Source organism: Gymnoscopelus braueri (assembly GCF_963280865.1).
Source record: "Gymnoscopelus braueri genome assembly, chromosome: 17".
Lineage (NCBI taxonomy): Eukaryota > Metazoa > Chordata > Actinopteri > Myctophiformes > Myctophidae > Gymnoscopelus > Gymnoscopelus braueri.
The window spans coordinates 28795174-28812673 of record NC_137617.1 but is presented as its reverse complement, the minus strand read 5'-3'; the positions used below and the strand labels follow the sequence as shown (position 1 = coordinate 28812673).

Genomic DNA, 17500 nt, shown 5'->3' with positions numbered 1-17500 from the left:
CTGAGTAGTTTTGCAAGTATAAACAACAACAGTGATTTGTATTTGACCACTTAAACCCTATGTACTTTGTTGTCTCTGGGGTCCCCCAGGGGTCCTCAGTCCCCTCCTTTTTCTTCACTCTACACCAAGTCTCTTGGCTTGAAAATAGCAGATCTACAAAGTCACAACACATCGGATTGCGATGTGGTATGAGCTTGTAGATCTGCAATTTTCGCTCAAGTGGTAAAAAAAAACGTGCAAAAAAGCACATTTTGCTATACTGTAGTATGGGTTACGTCCATGTATTTTGTGCTTTATTTGCTGTGGGTGGTAGTCTGATGACTCCCCGTTTGTTTCTACAGGGCATAAACCAACGCATGAATATAAGAATTACAGCACTAATAACAGAGTCATTAGACACACGTGTCCTGACACACTCACTCCCCCACGGACAAACACACCCCAACATGCATGCACCCAAACACTAACTGTATAATCACTGTGTCATTTGGCACAGACAAATGCTCACACATGCGCCCACCACGAGCACAAACACACACACACACACACACACACACACACACACACAGGCTTCATACCTTGGCTTTGGCGTCCACTCTGGCTCCATTCTGGACCAGGTATCGAACCACCTCCGACTGTCCTGCTCTAGCAGCCATGTGGAGCGCTGTCTCTCCACGCTGAAACACACACACACGCACACGACCGCACACGACCGCACACGCACGCACACACACACACACACACACACACACACACACACACACACACACACACACACACACACACACACACACACACACACACACACACACACACACACACGCACACAGACAGATGTTAGAAAATGCGAATGAATCAGGACGGATCGTGTACACACATGTAATATACACACACAAAAAGTTTCTTATCTTAACGTTAATGTTTCTCCATGACGCAACCAACCAACCAACGAACCAACTAACCAACTAACCAAGTAACTAACTAACTTTCTGTCCAGTCTCTCTTGCTTCTGTCCTTCCTTTGTCTCACAAACACGTTGAAACCAAATCCAAAAGTTTTGTTAGTTCCAAAACAAAGTCAGCCATGACCTTACCTATACTCACTGCCTCTTTCTGTCTCTCTCTGTCCCTGCTGTGCCTATGAGCTGATGTGAGCAGTCAGACAGACAGACAGAAGGGGAGACTGAAGGAGAGAGCGAGAGACAGACAGACACACGGAGAGACACAGAGCGACAGAGAGGGACCCCGGCTCCCCCTTACTCTGCCTTGCTCACCATAATGACGCGCCTAATACCCTGTTTCTACGGTAACGTGGCCACAGACACCGCGTGGGCGACTGAGCGGTTAGGGTTGAACAGTTGAGTGTATGTTATGCTCTCTCTCTCTCTCTCTCGCGCTCTCTCTCCTTCCCTCTCCCCCACCCCTCCTTTCCCTCCATCACATACTCCAGTTGTGCTAACTCTTGCTCTCCCCTTTTTCCTCTCTCTCACTCACTATCTCTCTCACCCTTTTCCTCTCCTTTCTCCACCCTCTCTTTCTGTTCCTCTCTATCCCTCCCTTTTTTTCCTCCCCCCCCCCTTTCCTTCTCTCTGTGGTTTGGAGTGTTAAGCTAACAGACTGATTGGAGCGTTAAATGGACTGTGGGCGCGCAGTGACAGGCTAACAGCTTAAGCTCATGTGCTTGTAAGACTACGGTGCCATCGGCATCCACGTTGTTCTGTATGTCAGTGTGCTCACTATGCTGTGACTGCAGCACTGCCGCCGGTCTCCTCTATGCTCCTCCTCCTCCTCCTCCTCCTCCTCTCTACAATGTACACAGTAGAATACTGAGTGGTAAGCTGAGACAGATAATCGATGTAATCAATTTAAAGGGATAGTTCACCCCCCCCAAAAAAAACATGGAGACTTGAATTCATGGATATTTTTTTCGTTTGTGTCGCATTCTTAAGCCAATAATTTGATGACCAGCGGACCGGTAGGCAGCGGTTCCAGTAGGAGACACAAAGGAGACTCTTTGTGTCTCCTACCGGAACCGCTGCCGGTCATCAAATGATTGGCTTAGGAATGCGACAAAAACTCAAATAAATCCATGAATTTAAGTCTCCATGGGGTGACTAATCGATAGAAAGAAAGTCCCTTTGGGGGTGAACTATCCCTTTAAGCGATTATTTAAAAAACACATTTTTAATGAAATAAATCGACTTTCTAGATCTACAAGGTCAGAAATATATCGCATCCTGTGTTTGTAGAGCTTGTAGATCTGCTATTTGGGGTATTTTGTGTGCAACACTGTACACGAGAAATTATAAAATATAGCGGTTAGTCAGACTAATCGATTTAGTCAATTAGGTAGTATTTTTCCGCTTTGATTCACTGAATCAATAGAATCATCGGTAAGATAATTGATAGTTGCAACCCTATTCCTCACTGAGAAGTATGTGCACATTCATACAAATTGTCGTCAGATTTGTTCTATGCTGTACTTCAACTCCACCTTTGTTTTTATTTCATTTTGCCCTATTTCTTTATTTCGTGCAGAGAGCATGACATTCAGCACAAATTGTGTAAAGGTAAGGGAAGCAGGTTATGCGCAAACAGCCAAACAGGGCATATTGTTGACAAAGATGTAGTGGTTATTTCAGGACAGGAGAGCAGAGAGAAGAGAAGGGGAGACTCACCACGTTGGTTGTGTTTGGCGAAGCCCCGTGATTGGTCAGCTGGCTGACGATGTTCTCGTGTCCCATGAACGCCGCCACATGGATGGGAGTCAGACCAGACTGAGAGAGAGAGAGGGGGAGAAAGAGAAGATCAGATGATAAATGAAATAATAAAAGTGAAATGCACACTGTCACTAGCAAAGTATCCATAAGCAAGGCCCTAAACCCCAAATGTTATGAGTGATTCTGCACTCTAACATCTCTTAGATTGAATAGGGAAAGAGACATATACATTCCAATTTGCCTGTTCAGTAAGCCGGTCGTTTAGCCTCGCATGGCCAACCTGAATCTTGCAATGCTCAGTTTTTCCTACGAGATATTAGCCTGGAAAACATCCCCTGAGAATCAACTCAGCCTGGCAGCTGGAAGTCAGACCAATAAGCAAACTATTGGTAGAGGTTTAGATGATGACAACGACCATGGCTGCACTTGAAGAGGTCAGTCTTCAGTACATGCTGCTATAGAAATTGTTTGAAAAAAGAGGAAATATTTTAGGCCTTAGTTGAGGAGATGTTTAGGCTCTTCTCCTGACTGCATGGCCTCGGCAGGAGTTTGATTCACCCGTGTTTTTTTTGCGTCATCACGGTTAGTGGCTCTGACTGGTTAAACCCTGATCCAATCGCCTACTTACATCGACAAAGCTCACAACCCAAGCAAATGTCCACTGAGCCTTGCCAGAACACGATGAGCGGAGCAAAATCTGTGGGCTGACTTTGCAAGGCTTCCATTCCTTACCATCCATAGAAGAACTGTTACATTTTGGTCAAAGAAAAAATTATATTGTACAGAACATAACCTTTTAGACACTATGTACAGTATGTGTACCAGTATATGTACATGTGTACCGCCATCACGTCATGTACTGTACCACTAAGACAAAGTTAGGATGTTTATCAAAACACATTTGAGCTGTGTGTGTGGTCATTCTTTCTGAGGACCGTTTTTTTCACATAGGGTTTACCATGGCTAGGAATGGGGAAGGTCTATTTCAGCTGTTGTGAACATGAAAGACAGAAACATGTTTTGTCTGTGGTTATTCTGTGCTGCGGTGCTTTGGCAAGTTCACAGAGTTCAAAAGAAGGAAAAAGATTGACTTCCTGGCCACGCTCCTGTAAAAACTAATTTGAAAAAAATCAAATGAAAGAAAATGAAGATAGCGCTGACTGTGATAATGCCAAGACACACAGACACACACACACACACACACACACACACACACACACACACACACACACACACGTTCCTACCTCTGTGACAGCTTGTATGGAGGCTCCATGTTTGAGCAGAAGCTCCATCACTTTGATTCTGTTCTTCTTACAGGCGATGTGAAGAGGAGTGAAACCATTCTACAAAACAGAACAAATACCATCTGATGAAAGATGCAAAAAAAAACGGCAAAGCACAGAACCAAAGTACGGAACCACAAACGCTCAGTGGTGCGCAGACGCCAAACGAGACTATCGTGGAACTCTGGATCGGAAAATAGCACTGGAGGTTTGTCTCTCCTTTTCCTGTCTTCTGCCAGCTAACCAGACAAGCATGTGAGGGAAAGAGTTGGCTGTGGGCTTTAAAAAGTATGTTACACTGAAACGGATACTTTTCTTTACAACTCTCTCTCTCTCTCTCTCTCTCTGTCTCTCTCTGTCTAGCCCCCCCTCCTCCCTTCGCCCCCCGCCCTCTCCCTGGGTTTTGAGGTTTCTGCCTTGGTTCTATTACTTCATTTTCCTCCCTGTGGCCTCACCCCCTCTCTTCTCTCTCTCTCTCACTCTCACTCTGCTCCCAGTGCTCTTAACCACACCCAGGCTGCTCCCATTACAGAACAGAGATGGCTGTCCTCTGCCAAGCAAAAGGCTGACAAAAAAATAATAAAATCAGTTGGCCTTTGTTTGCTCCCATTTTCTTTCAGCCTCTTCTTCCTTCTATATCCATTTCTCATCTGTTTCCTATCCTTTTTCCTCATGCCCCTCTCCCCCCACCTCTCTCTGTCTCTGTCATTACAGGCGAAAATTGCCAAAAATAGCAAAAAGAAGGTTTAAGTATTGTACTTACATACAGTAGGGCTTAAGTGGTTAATATAATTGTTCTAGTGATTTCTTCTGTCACAAGCAAAATGCTAAGCTACCCTTTAGAACACCCCAGGTGGAGTAAATTGTGCTTTCGCCGCCAAGCTTCTCGTTCTGCAAGGACACCCGAAAGAAGAAATGAATTTTGCTCTGACTAATTCTGGTGTGCTGACAACATAAGACGCAAGCAACCTCTCGTCTTCCCTCCCTCCCTTGCATCAGGCGCTCCTCAACCACCCGACCCTCCTCAATGGCGCCCAAATCACACACACACACACACACACACCCCCTCCCCACCCTCCCATCCTCCTCTCCGTACCAGGGCCTTGGCGTTGGGGTTGGCCCGCTTGTCCACGATGACCTTGGCCACCTTGTAGTGCCCGCAGTGTGCGGCCACGTGCAGCGCGGTCAGGTAGTCGTTGGTCACGTCGTCCACGGGCACCTCGTGATGCAGCAGCAGCTGCACGCAGTTCAGGTGGTCGCCCTGCGTCGCCATGTGGAGCGGGGACAGCCCGTTCTGGAAGGAGAGAGAGATGGAGAGGTAATGTCGGAGGACATTTACACAGAATGAGGTGAATAAACTCGTCTCTCGCACAAGTTTGAGCACTTGAATAGAATGGAAATAAGTGGAGTCTTGTATCTCTCACCCTCAGTCCAAGACTACAGCAAATAGACAACCAGGCTGCTGGAAAACGATTGTATTTGGTTATCTGGGAAAGCTTCGTATATAGTAGATATGTAGCTGGATTTGCTTTACCGTGGCTCATCAAGTGCTTCTCATTACAGCTAAAGCCTGATGTACACTTTGACTTTTCATACTTGCTTCACTTTCACTGTGAATTATACAGTCAATGGTTCAAATGCCAGAAATAGTAGTTGATGGCCACACACACACACACACACACACACACACACACACACACACACACACACACACACACACACACACACACACACACACACACACACACACACACACACTTTAGAGAATGGCATAATGCATGGATATAAAGTGTGAGAGAGTAGCGAGGGAGACTGTGGATGTGTACCTTGGTCTTGGACAATATGGGAGCTCCTCGGTCCAGCAGCATCTCCACCACCTGTTCATGTCCGCTTCTGGCTCCACAGTGCAGCGGTGTCAAACCATCCTACAGGACACAGTCGTCACACGGACACACAACGGTCACTGACCAGTCACATGGTGGCCATGTTGTCATACTCAAGGGGGGGGTGGGTTTCCCACCAACTATTATCAAAACACCTCGTTATATTCATGACATGGCCACTCCAACTCCATGTGGGTATGTCAAACACCTCTGTTGACAAAGCCAGAAGCTGCCTTAAACTGTCACTGCCGAGAAGTTATTTAGCAAGACACTGCACTGCAAACGCAGTCTGCCATGTGAGGGTTCTGCGTTATTTTTCACCTTCACCATTCCAAAGTCATTCGTCTTCCTTCTTGACCCTACTATGCGTGCATGTGTGTTTGTACCTTGGTCCGTGCGTCTATCTTGGCCGTTCTCTCCAGAAGGAGTCGCACCATGTTACTGTTCCCTCGTTTGGATGCTACGTGCAATGGAGTGATGTCATTCTGTGGAGACACACGCACACACACACGCACACGCACACGCACACACACACACACACCAAACTTAGAAAAGGAAAACATTTTGTTGAACAGTTTTATCAGCCATCATGTGGCAAGTGAGTGAACACATTGCGGTAGTGTACTATTCATGGCTACATTGCCAGCCACTGGCATAATGCACCAGTGCTAACGTTTAGCCCACGGGACATGATGTAACTCTCCCCTGTGATCTAATCTATATAAAGAAACCTGGTCTTATATACCTGTGCATGATTTAAAAAAAACGAAAACAATTTAGTTTACAAAAATCATAAGATGTCACAATTTAAAATGTGTGTATTTGGCATTTCATGAAGGTTCTTTAAATGAAGTAGCCAGTTGATCAGAGATCTCTCTCATTGTCTGTCTACTGATTTGTCTGGGGAAATCTAAATTAAATATGGGCTCGAGTGGCTGTTGATAAACGTACAGTCATAACTTTTACATTTTTAAAATGGTTTCCACACAGTTTCAGGCCCCACATTGAATTTAGATGTCATCAGACGTATCGGTATAGACGAATCCACAGCCTGTAGGCAATCATAACTGCGGTGTCGCAGTGCGGAGCGGCAGCCGCTTGACACCGCAGTTATGATTGCCGTTCTGTGGATTCGTCCATAGCAGGCAGAGATGGCTGATTGGATGGTTGCCTCGAGACTAGGAATGAAGTGGTGATGTTTCTATCATAGAAGGTATGTTGTCTCTTGGATCAACATGGACTCTGCATCTCAATTACATTCCATTGTTTGGAACATTTCATTCTCTGGTCAGAGAAACATGAATCATAGTTGGAGAGAGCTGGATACATACTGTAGGTAGGGGTGCACGGCTGGGAAAATGGCTCACTGGCCCCCTCCGCAGGTGAGTGAATGAACTGATTTAAACAGCTCCACTGCTTTAGCAGAACTTACACCACGAACTTGACTTCAGACCCCCATAACTCTGAGTGTGTGCAAATGGAACCAAATAAGACCTGTGAGGGTCCAATTGGTTCCATTTGCAGGGTCCCTGGATCCCACTTTGAGAACCACTGGTCTAGGCGGTAAGAAGGAGATCCAGGGGGTGTGTAGTTTATGTGGCGAGGAGGAGGAGGAGGTACCTACCCTGGCCTTGAAGTCCACCGCTGCCCCTCGATTAAGCAGGAGCGTCGCTACGTTTATGTTCCCATAGTGAGCCGCAATGTGGAGAGGCGTGAAACCACTCTGAGAGAGAGAGAGACACAGAGAAACACACAGACTAAATCAGAAGTCGCTATCGCCAAGCTCCCTCAGCCATTGAGAGCTGGCCGCCCCCGTCCCCAGCACGTCGCAACGGGCCACAAGCAAAGCATGACAGGACATTAGTAGCGGGTGTGAAGCAGCGTGATCTAGTATGAGAGTGACGACACTAGCATAGACTCCCATTGAAAGAATGGAATGCGGAAATGCTCCGTCTATCTCTACGAGGACGTTTGGAACTACAGCCTATACCAGCCCGCTTTGCGGCGAGATCAAAGCGTGACGGAACTCTCTCTCTCTCTATGGGTCTGGTGTGATGCAGGCAGGAAATGTGCAGCGCCTTGACTAATTTCTCCACAAATTAAAAGCTGCAATCCATCCATTTGTGCGAATAAAACCTTCTTTTTTTTTTAAAGATTTGTTTTGGGGCTTTTAAACCTTTATTGACAGGACAGCAGGCTGACAGGAGTCACAGGTTCGATTCCCCGAACCTGGCGGACCTTTGCCGCATGTCACTCCCCGACTCTTTCCCCGTTTCCTGTCATATCTCCACTGTACAATAAAGGCAGAAAAGCCCCAAAAATATTTAAAAAATACAACGAAAAACAACCATCCATAGATGTGGACTCCCACTACTCTTGTCATCACAAGAGGTATTGCATGAAGCTCCAAGTGAGATATCTCCTCTAACTAAACAGGCTTTCTGTCTTAGCAGTAAAAATGAGAGCCAGTTTGAGTCCCGGGTAGGACATGAATCTTACAGATTGCAGCTTTAAGGGGTATGTCTAACTTGCGTGAGTTTATGAGTTGTCATTTTGCATCCCTACACAAAGTGGAGTTTTCAAAACATCCTTAAAAATTCTTCCAGGTCTGGAGTACAGAAGACAACTGTAAGCAGATCAGCAATAGTTACTTGCTGTTGGACAAAAAACTTGTCAACAATATTTTCTTAATGTATATTTTCTTATGTTAAGATGTATAAACCACATCTCAAACAAACAACAAATGTTATCAATCTAACATTACACAATTTTTCCTTCATTGCCACAACTTCTCATCCAACAGCAGTGATAGTAAAACAAGAATAAGACAGGCATGCAGTTCAAAATGTATCTACCTTTCAGTATGAGTAAACCTACTGTAGCATTTTCTCTATGATCTCTTAAGCTCTCAGATAATTCCACCTAAAACCAGGTTGCGTTAGTCTTACAGTTATTTTAGTCTTGTGGTTTGGGAACATGATCATGTCTCACCTAAAGAGCAAAAGAGAACCAAGATTCTTGACAACGTTAATTTCTCTATGATTGTAAACAACGCAGTGTTCTGTCGACACTAATAGTAACCCAGGGTACGTTTATAGAGTAAGCCTAAGTCTGTTGAATTCATACCATTATAGAGGTGTTCACTGGGTCAAAATGTTCTGCACTAAGATATAATGGGACTCAAACAAGCAATCACTGTGTGCTAGGCCTGACCTCGACTAAGTCGACTAGTCGACTGGTTAGTCGCGGGGGGTCCGAGTCGACTGCGTGTCTCTTAGTCGACTCTAGTCGATTATTATAATTTTTTTTTAATGGCCAAAAATGTTTTAAATAGTTTTTTGGCCAAGTCTACACCTGCAACCACACGTAACTTCCACTTTATTCTTCTTATTCCTCGTCTTTGTATTGGTATTGTTTGTGTTGGAGCGCCTCAGTGCGGCTGCAGAGTTCATGTGCAACCTCTTCCAGAGAGAGATAGAGACACTAGAAACTCTGCTGGAGACACAAAACAAACTGTGTAGACTTGGCCCTTTGAAATAAAATTTATTTTGGCCCTAAAAAAAATAAAATAAATTAGATTCGACTAAACAAATCCTTAGTCGGGGACAGGCCTACTGTGTGCACAAACTCAGTCTGAGTCATCATCAATGGAAGAAGCTTGATGATTTGACTCTTTTTCACATCAAAGGTAAGAGCCTTGGTTCCCTTGTCAGTTGATCATGTACAGATTGCTTGATATTTCAATGTATTGCAACTTGCGATTATTACAATACAACAAGCCTCGTGTGCATATCACCAACATGGCCAACTTTAGTAAACAAGCGTCTGAACCAGAGAGTCCTGACCGGTGTTGGGGGTAACAGCGTAACAAATAACGCCGTTTTGGGTAACGGAGTAACCTAACGCGTTAGTTTTGCAATTAGAGTACTCGGTTACTTAGTTACCTTTTCCACATTATTGGCGTTACTTTGTTACATTTAAGACCTATATATGTTGCCAGAACTTGCCACAAAGGAAAAGGAAAATCCATCCGATGCATTTGCGCTGTTTCCTGATCAATGAACAAGCTCGTCTCTGTCAAGGGAGACTTGGTCCCGGGTGTTACACGGAAACCGGTGACCGGTCCAGCAATCTGTGGTGATTGCGTTATCATTCTACTCAACGGGTCACCACTTTTAGTGTGACACACGGCTGACGGCTGGTCTTGTTTTTATTATATTAATTTGCCGCACCTGTGCGACATGGCAGAGATCGAGAGAAAACAGAGAGGTTACCCTTTGGTACGGTCATGGAAGTATTCACACTATTTTTGGATTTATTGATGAAAAGGAGGAGAACGACACCAATGCAAATACCTTGGAGAAGCCCAGCACAGCTCCACAACACTGGTAAAAGATATACAAGTAAAATCATTCACACTATAACTTAAACCCAGAATAAAACATTAAAACATAAGGAAACACTTGTTTCCAATGTGTTCCTGCAGCTGCACTCTTGATTTTATGTTTATCAAACTTCCTCGCAGGTGGGTTTTATTAGTCGGTAACGCAAAAATTAATCTAACAAGTTACTTTTCTTAGAAGGTAATCCTGTAACGTAATGGAATACTTTTTAATGTCGGTAATCCTGTAACGTAACGTAACAAGTTACTTTTAAAAGTAACGTTACCCAACACTGGTCCTGACTAATAGATATTACAACTAATGCTAGATCACATACATACAGACAACACAGACCTAATAGCAGAGAAATTAGAACCATTTGGAAGTAAAATAAAGAAGTTATACATATTACAGATATTAAATACATTCCAAGATCACAGTTATCCACGGTGAACTAAGGACAAGGCGAAGGTTAGGTTAATAATAATACAAATGTTATGGTGAATATTAATTATACTGTAAGTTACAACAGTAGTTGTAGCAAGAATCTACCAACACCATTACATCTAATGTTGGACAGGCAGGCAGAGGGATGTTGTGCAGTAAGGAAAAACTGGGTGACAATTTGTGTGGTAGCTACCACACAAGTGAATGAATATGCTGAATTAAGATGCTTTGAGCATTTGACAAGTTATATACAGTATATACTGTAGATATACTATATTGGAAAAGCGCAGAGCAGCTGACCAGGGTCTTTCCAGCTCACAAACGTGTTGCATCGTGACACGTTGTGAGCTTGTAGATCTATTTTCTGAATGTTTTTAAAATTAAAATGGCAGGGGTTACTGCACATGATTGTCTTGTAGCACTTCCCTTTGTCATGCTATACAGCCAAATACTTTTGGTTACATTTTTGCACTCTCACGGTTAAATTAACAACCAGAACTCAGTCAAACAGAAGTCTGAAACTGTTATCCCATTATGTAAGAGATTTTCAGTTAGTGTAGCAAGCCGCCGGATACACACAAAGCAGAGTCAACATGCAATGCAGGGTCCAAGTGCAGGGGGAGAGGTGAGGCAGTATCAACAACAGCAAAAGCAAAAGCATCAGGGCTAGGCAACTTGAGGCCTTTGGCGTGAAGTGGTGACCATGAGTGACCAGGAGAGGAGAGGAGGACAGAGGATGAGAATAAAAGAGAAGAGAAGAGAAGAGAAGAGAAGAGAAGAGAAGAGAAGAGAAGAGAAGAGAAGAGAAGAGAAGAGAAGAGAAGAGAAGAGAAGAGAAGAGAAGAGAAGAGAAGAGAAGAGAAGAGAGAGAAGAGAAGAGAAGAGAAGAGAAGAGAAGAGAAGAGAAGAGAAGAGAAGAGAAGAGAAGAGAAGAGAAGAGAAGTGGTGAAGGTGAAGGTGAAGTGAAGTGAAGTGGATTAAGGAGGTATACCTCTGTTGTTCTATTCACCATCATCTAGAACGGGGCAGAGAGAGGGTGAGGGTGGGGATGGGGTGCAGGGTAGGGTGGGGATGGGGTGCGGGGTGGGGTGGGGTTGGGTTGGGTGGGAGAGATGAAAGAGCAGAAGGAGGAGGAGAGAATGGGGTGGTTAGTGGTAACCACAACAATAAAAACATTAACATCAAAACAACAAAACAAACAACTGCATCGCCAGAATGGTTGCACCAAGCTGTAGGATGGGTGGATGCAGGGAGGCAGGTGGCTTCAGATTCACGGTAACAGTGGAAGGCTCTAATCTCCCTGACAGGGTTGCATTGCTCATTGCACGCCGTGCAGGAACCTATTTGAGCAGGAGCACGCGCAGGCACACGCATAGATTTAAAACAACTTTAAATTCACATCTCAACAAAGTTTACAAAGGCTCCCGACTCACACCAGGTGGATTAACATAGGAATGAGCCTAGATGCATATCAATTGTCCATGGTGTGACCTGTAGCGTAGGTGTTAAGCGACGTGCGTGTCACGTCGTTAAAATAGAGTGCAACCACTTTCCAATGCAGCATTGCAACACTGCTCCCTGACCAGTAGATGTACTGTACATATGCAGTCTGTTTACTACAGAATGGTGAAGTCAAAGGTAAAAGGAAATGGTGAAGCCTTCTTACATTTTCACCCCTGCCCACCCCCAAATTCCTCCTGCCTGCCTGCAGTGCCTTTCCTGTACTTGGACAGTTTTTGAACTATGAGGCTTCTGACAAAGAAAACACATCATCGAGTCCACACACACATTAACACAATGGCACAAAACATCAAATGAGGAAGAAATAACAGAAATAAATAGATGTACCTGCATTGACTCAAAAACTTGGTGTTGTTTTGGCACAAAGTGTTTGATGGGTTGTGCAGTCCCATATCCTACATTGACCAGGACTATATGTACATTACGTACATTTCGTCACCAGCTCATGTCCGCGCACACATCCGCGACGCGTGCCTCTCAGATACTATGATCACACGTATTTCATATTGATAACTCATCATTAGAATCCTATCGTCTCTGTCGGGTGGAAACCTCATATGACCAAAACTGTTACTTTTCAGGATTCCGTTTTTTTTTGTTGCAAAAGTAGCAGATAGACAAGCTCAAAACGCATCGCTTTTCGAGCTTGCAGAGCTGCTACTTTTGATGCTTTTGTGTGACGCTGTAGTATAGATCAAGCAGGGTGTTGATTTACGGAAAAAAACACAAAAAGTTCAAAAGTGGAGATAAGACGTTTATGCCCGACAGCAACGCTTTAAAGATAAGCCTACCTTGGACTCTACGTCGGCATTATGGTCATTCTGGAGGAGCAGCGCGGCGGCCTTGGTGTCGTCCTTGCGTGCGGCGATGTGCAACGCGGGCAGCCGCACCTTGCCCTTGGTGTCGTTCTCCAGCAGGAGGGACACCACCGCCTCGTGGCCCTGCTGCAGGGCCACCGCCAGGGGGGTGAAGCCATCCTACACACCGGAAGGAGGGAGGGAAGGAAGGATGGAAGAAAGAAAGAAAGAGAGAAACAAACAAACAGAGAGAAACAAACAAACAAACAAACAACAAAGTAAATGTTAAACAAGGAAGTATTGCATGGATCAGGAAGTCATGTGACAAAGTCAACCATTATGTTCCACTCTATCCATTCACCTCCTAATCATCGCGCTAAATCATTTCTTTAAGCCAGTCCTCAAAATGACTGAGGGGAAAAACAAAGTGAATTTTGTTTTTGAATGTTCGGGTGGTCTTGCGGTCTGTCTGTGTTTATTGGTAAGTGATGATTCGTAGTTACGAGGAGTAAACCGCTCCCATCTTGATTTGTGAACGCCACGAGGCCATCAGTCACTCAAGACTGTGTTGTTCTTGAGGTCTAGACAATCTGCTGTCACGCCACATGAAAAAGGACCTCGTAATAGTCGCTGTGATGTGCTATGTATCACGAGTCTCACGAGAGCCATTGCAATGTTTTATACTGTAGGCCATACATAGGCATAGCGGTCGGATCTGTGGCTCTGGATAACCGGGTTTGTTTATGGTTATGTCTGAGTCATGGTTATGCCTATATATGGGCGTATGGGGTTTGTTTATGGTTATGTCTGAGTCAGAGTGACGTAGCCGTGGTCCACCGGCAGTAGCCAATTTCAATGTGGTATCCAAAAAAAATTAATTCTCCTAACAGACGTTATCAAATGTAACTCAATATCATAAACAACATAACTGACAGAATCACTGATTTGTTTATTTTTAAAACACAGTTCTTATATGAAGCGATCTGAGATGACCCGATCGCTTCATATAAGAACTGTGTTTTAAAAAATAAACAAATCAGTGATTCTGTCAGTTATGTTGTTTATGATATTGAGTTACATTTGATAACGTCTGTTAGGAGAATTATTTTTTTTTTTTTGGATGAATTAGTACTCACCGGGCTCATTTGTTGATTTTTGGAACACAGTTCTTATATAACACAATCTAAGATGACCCTATGGTATTTTTTATTTAAAAAATAACTCTATAGACCCAGGGGGATAGCGGCCTCTAGCGGCAGTGATGCCAGACTTCGGTTCTCTATGGGCGTGCCACTGGGTTCTATTTTAGGTCCCCTATTATTTAGCAGCTACATAAATGACCTACTGCACCTTATTATCTGCTCATACGTTAATGTACAGATGTACCCAGATGACAGGCAGACAGACAGACAGACAGACAGACAGACAGACAGACAGACAGACAGACAGACAGACAGACAGACGCGCACGCATGCACGCACACACACACACGAGCACGCACACACTGTACACACCTATCCACAATCACAGACAACAGTAAGTAAGTGGGGCAGTGGCTCGCAGCCGCAGCATGCATGAGTCATCAAACTACCTGGGAGGGAATTCTCTGTGACATGACATGATATTTTGCGTGTGCATGTGTGTGTGTGTGTGTGTGTGTGTGTGTGTGTGTGTGTGTGTGTGTGTGTGTGTGTGTGTGTGTGTGTGTGTGTGGGGGTGTGTGTGTGTGTGTGTGTGTGCGTGCGCGCAAGCGCCTCTATTCGTGTGTGCGTGTGTGCATGGATGCATGACATTTTGCTTGCACTTGCATTCATCTTTGTGTTTGTGTAAATATTTGTGCGTGTGAGTGGGTGCGTGTGTGGGCATATGCACATGTGTGAGTGTGTGTGTGTGTTCACAGGAGAGCTGACTGAATGTCTGGTAAAATCAGCTCAGCATCAGAACATGCAGACATCAAAGCTCTACCTCCCCTTAGAGACCAACAGGCCTTGCAGCGCACGCACACACACACACACACGCACGCACGCACGCACGCACGCACGCACGCACGCACGCACGCACGCACGCACGCACGCACGCACGCACGCACGCACGCACGCACGCACGCACGCACGCACGCACACGCACACGCGTACATACAGTACACAGTCAGGCACCAAAGCTTCTACACAAAAGCATAATGTACAGTACACAGACACATAACTCACAGAGGCCTGTAAATGAGTACACCTACACACAAGACAGCACTACACAACTACATAACACACACACACACGTGCGCGCATTCACGCATTCACGCACGCACGCACACACTCACATGCATGTATAATTGTACATTTTGCACGCCCATAAAGCTCCAAAAGTTCCACAGGATCCCAAAGGCCAACCCTTGCTCTTTCATTTGCCTATTCGTGGATTCAAGAAATGACACCCAGGCAGACTAACATCCTCAAAATACCACCAGAAGACACATAGATAAATACATGATGGCAGACAGAGAGGCCATGAAAAGGCTTCTTTCTCATCTGTACCTTCAATGATGACAACAGACACGGTAAAAAGTACAAAATCAAAACCCGTCCGATCCTGACCTTAGTGCTATAATTTCTATAAATATCACCACACCGGAAAGGAGACAGAATTAGAAAATAAATGCACCAAAAACATTAGTTTTTCATAGTTTTGCTTCACAGGTGCATTGTTTGTTCTTGTCCAAAAAGGACATTATAGTACAGTATACAGTACAGTACATACTGTATGTAATACCATTTCACAGTCAGACTGAAACTCAACCAGAGAGAGAGAAAATTCTAACAAAAGGATTGCAGAATGTAGCTCTGATCTGCTCTTCACAATGCTTGGCCAAAAAATGCAAAAGGAAATAATTAATTATTAAAAGCATGCAGCCTCGAACATGGGAGATGCATTCATCTCACTTCTTGAATTATTCACTGTCACACTCCCAGTAGTAGAGGAGGAGAGTAAAGTAGAGGAGACGAGACGAGAGGAAGATGGAGAGGAGATGAGGAGGAGGAGGACATGGGGGAGAGGAGGCAAGGAAGTGGGGAGGAGGCTACGGTGAGGAAATGAAGGAAGGAAGGAGGAGGGAGGGAGGGAGACAGCAGAGGTGAAGAGGAGGAGGAGGAGGAGGAGGAGGAGGAGGAGGAGTGAGAAACAAGGAGATGCATCATTTTTTCGGGAGCTGTCTACTCAAACACACGCATCTGGTATTTATGGACCAAACATCGATATTTGATATGTCTCCAAATTGTCACATTGCCTCTAAAGCCCCAGAAATAATGTTCATCACCTGCTGATATATCCAGATTTACTGAAAACACGCTTGTGAATAATTCTGGTTAAAAGGGGAAACAACAGAGAGATGAAGAGAGAATATATATGATGCAGTGAATTATTTTCCTTTGCACAGTTGAACAATACAATGAAGGTATGAATATGTGTCGATTTTGGTTGTAAGCCTCTGTTTTGGCCCTTACTGTATTTTTAGCTTTGCTAGCAGCGGGGCTCTAAGGGTACCCCCCTCCCCCCCCATTTTCTTCTTCTCCTTTTTCCTTTTTGTGGTCACCTCTCCTCCTTCCTCCCTCCCTCACCTCTCTCTCTCTCTCTCTCTCTCTCTCTCTCTCTCTCTCTCTCTCTCTCTCTCTCTCTCTCTCTCTCTCTCTCTCTCTCTCTCCCCCCCTCTCTTTTCCCTTCCTCTTACCCCCCCCCACATATCAGGGGCCAATGAAATTGTAGGCTCCTCCCTCCTCTCGTTACGAACAGGAAGTAGAAAGCAGCACAAGGTCACTTTGTGCAACTCTGCATCATCTGGTCTGCGGATGGCGTCACTCCCTGTGTGCTCTCTCTCTCTCTCTATGTGCTCCCTCTCCCTCTCTCTTTCTTTCTCTCTCTCTCTCTCTCTCTCTCTCTGTATGCTGCCTCTCTCTCTGTATGCTGCTTCTCTCTCTCTGTATGCTGTGTCTCTCTCTCTCTCTCTCTCTCTCTCTCTCTCTCTCTCTCTCTCTCTCTCTCTCTCTCTGTATGCTGCCCCCCTCTTTCTTTCTTTCTTTCTCTCTCTCTCTCTCTCTGTATGCTGCCACTCTCTCTCTCTCTCTCTCTCTCTCTCTCTCTCTCTCTCTCTGTATGCTGCCTCTCTCTCTGTATGCTCTCTCTCTCACTGTATCTGTTTTGCTCTGTTTCTCTCTATCAACCTTCTCTCCCTCCCTTTCCACTTCTTTCCCTTTCGCTCTCTATCCGCTCTCCTCCTCTTCTCTCTCTCTCTCGACTCTTACTGTCTGTCTCCTACACTGTTTGCTAAAAAAAAAAAAAAGTATTAATCATAATTAGCTGTATAGTTAGCCACTAGGTTAAATGCTAAACATGTTGTGTCATTCCACTCCTGTTTGACAAATTAGTCATTGTGACAAATATTTACTTGTCATTCACAGTCAAAGCTTTATCTGCTCAT

At 44.7% G+C, this 17500-nt stretch overlaps 1 protein-coding gene across 6 annotated transcripts in view; it reads right to left on the bottom strand.

Annotated features, from left to right (window-relative positions):
* LOC308104058 (ankyrin-1-like) overlaps positions 1–17500 on the bottom strand; it is a 134852-nt gene that overhangs the window by 67208 nt on the left and 50144 nt on the right. For 5 of the 6 annotated variants that reach the window (XM_080454325.1, XM_080454326.1, XM_080454327.1 and 2 more), the window contains exons 6-14: positions 13027–13212; positions 11706–11729; positions 7510–7608; positions 6272–6370; positions 5829–5927; positions 5099–5296; positions 3964–4062; positions 2678–2776; positions 579–677 (exon numbers count right to left, since the gene is read on the bottom strand). In XM_080454325.1, coding sequence (XP_080310451.1) covers positions 579–677; positions 2678–2776; positions 3964–4062; positions 5099–5296; positions 5829–5927; positions 6272–6370; positions 7510–7608; positions 11706–11729; positions 13027–13212 — 1002 coding nt within the window. The remainder of the gene's footprint in view (positions 1–578; positions 678–2677; positions 2777–3963; positions 4063–5098; positions 5297–5828; positions 5928–6271; positions 6371–7509; positions 7609–11705; positions 11730–13026; positions 13213–17500) is intronic. The other variant, XM_080454329.1, reaches the window with a different exon arrangement.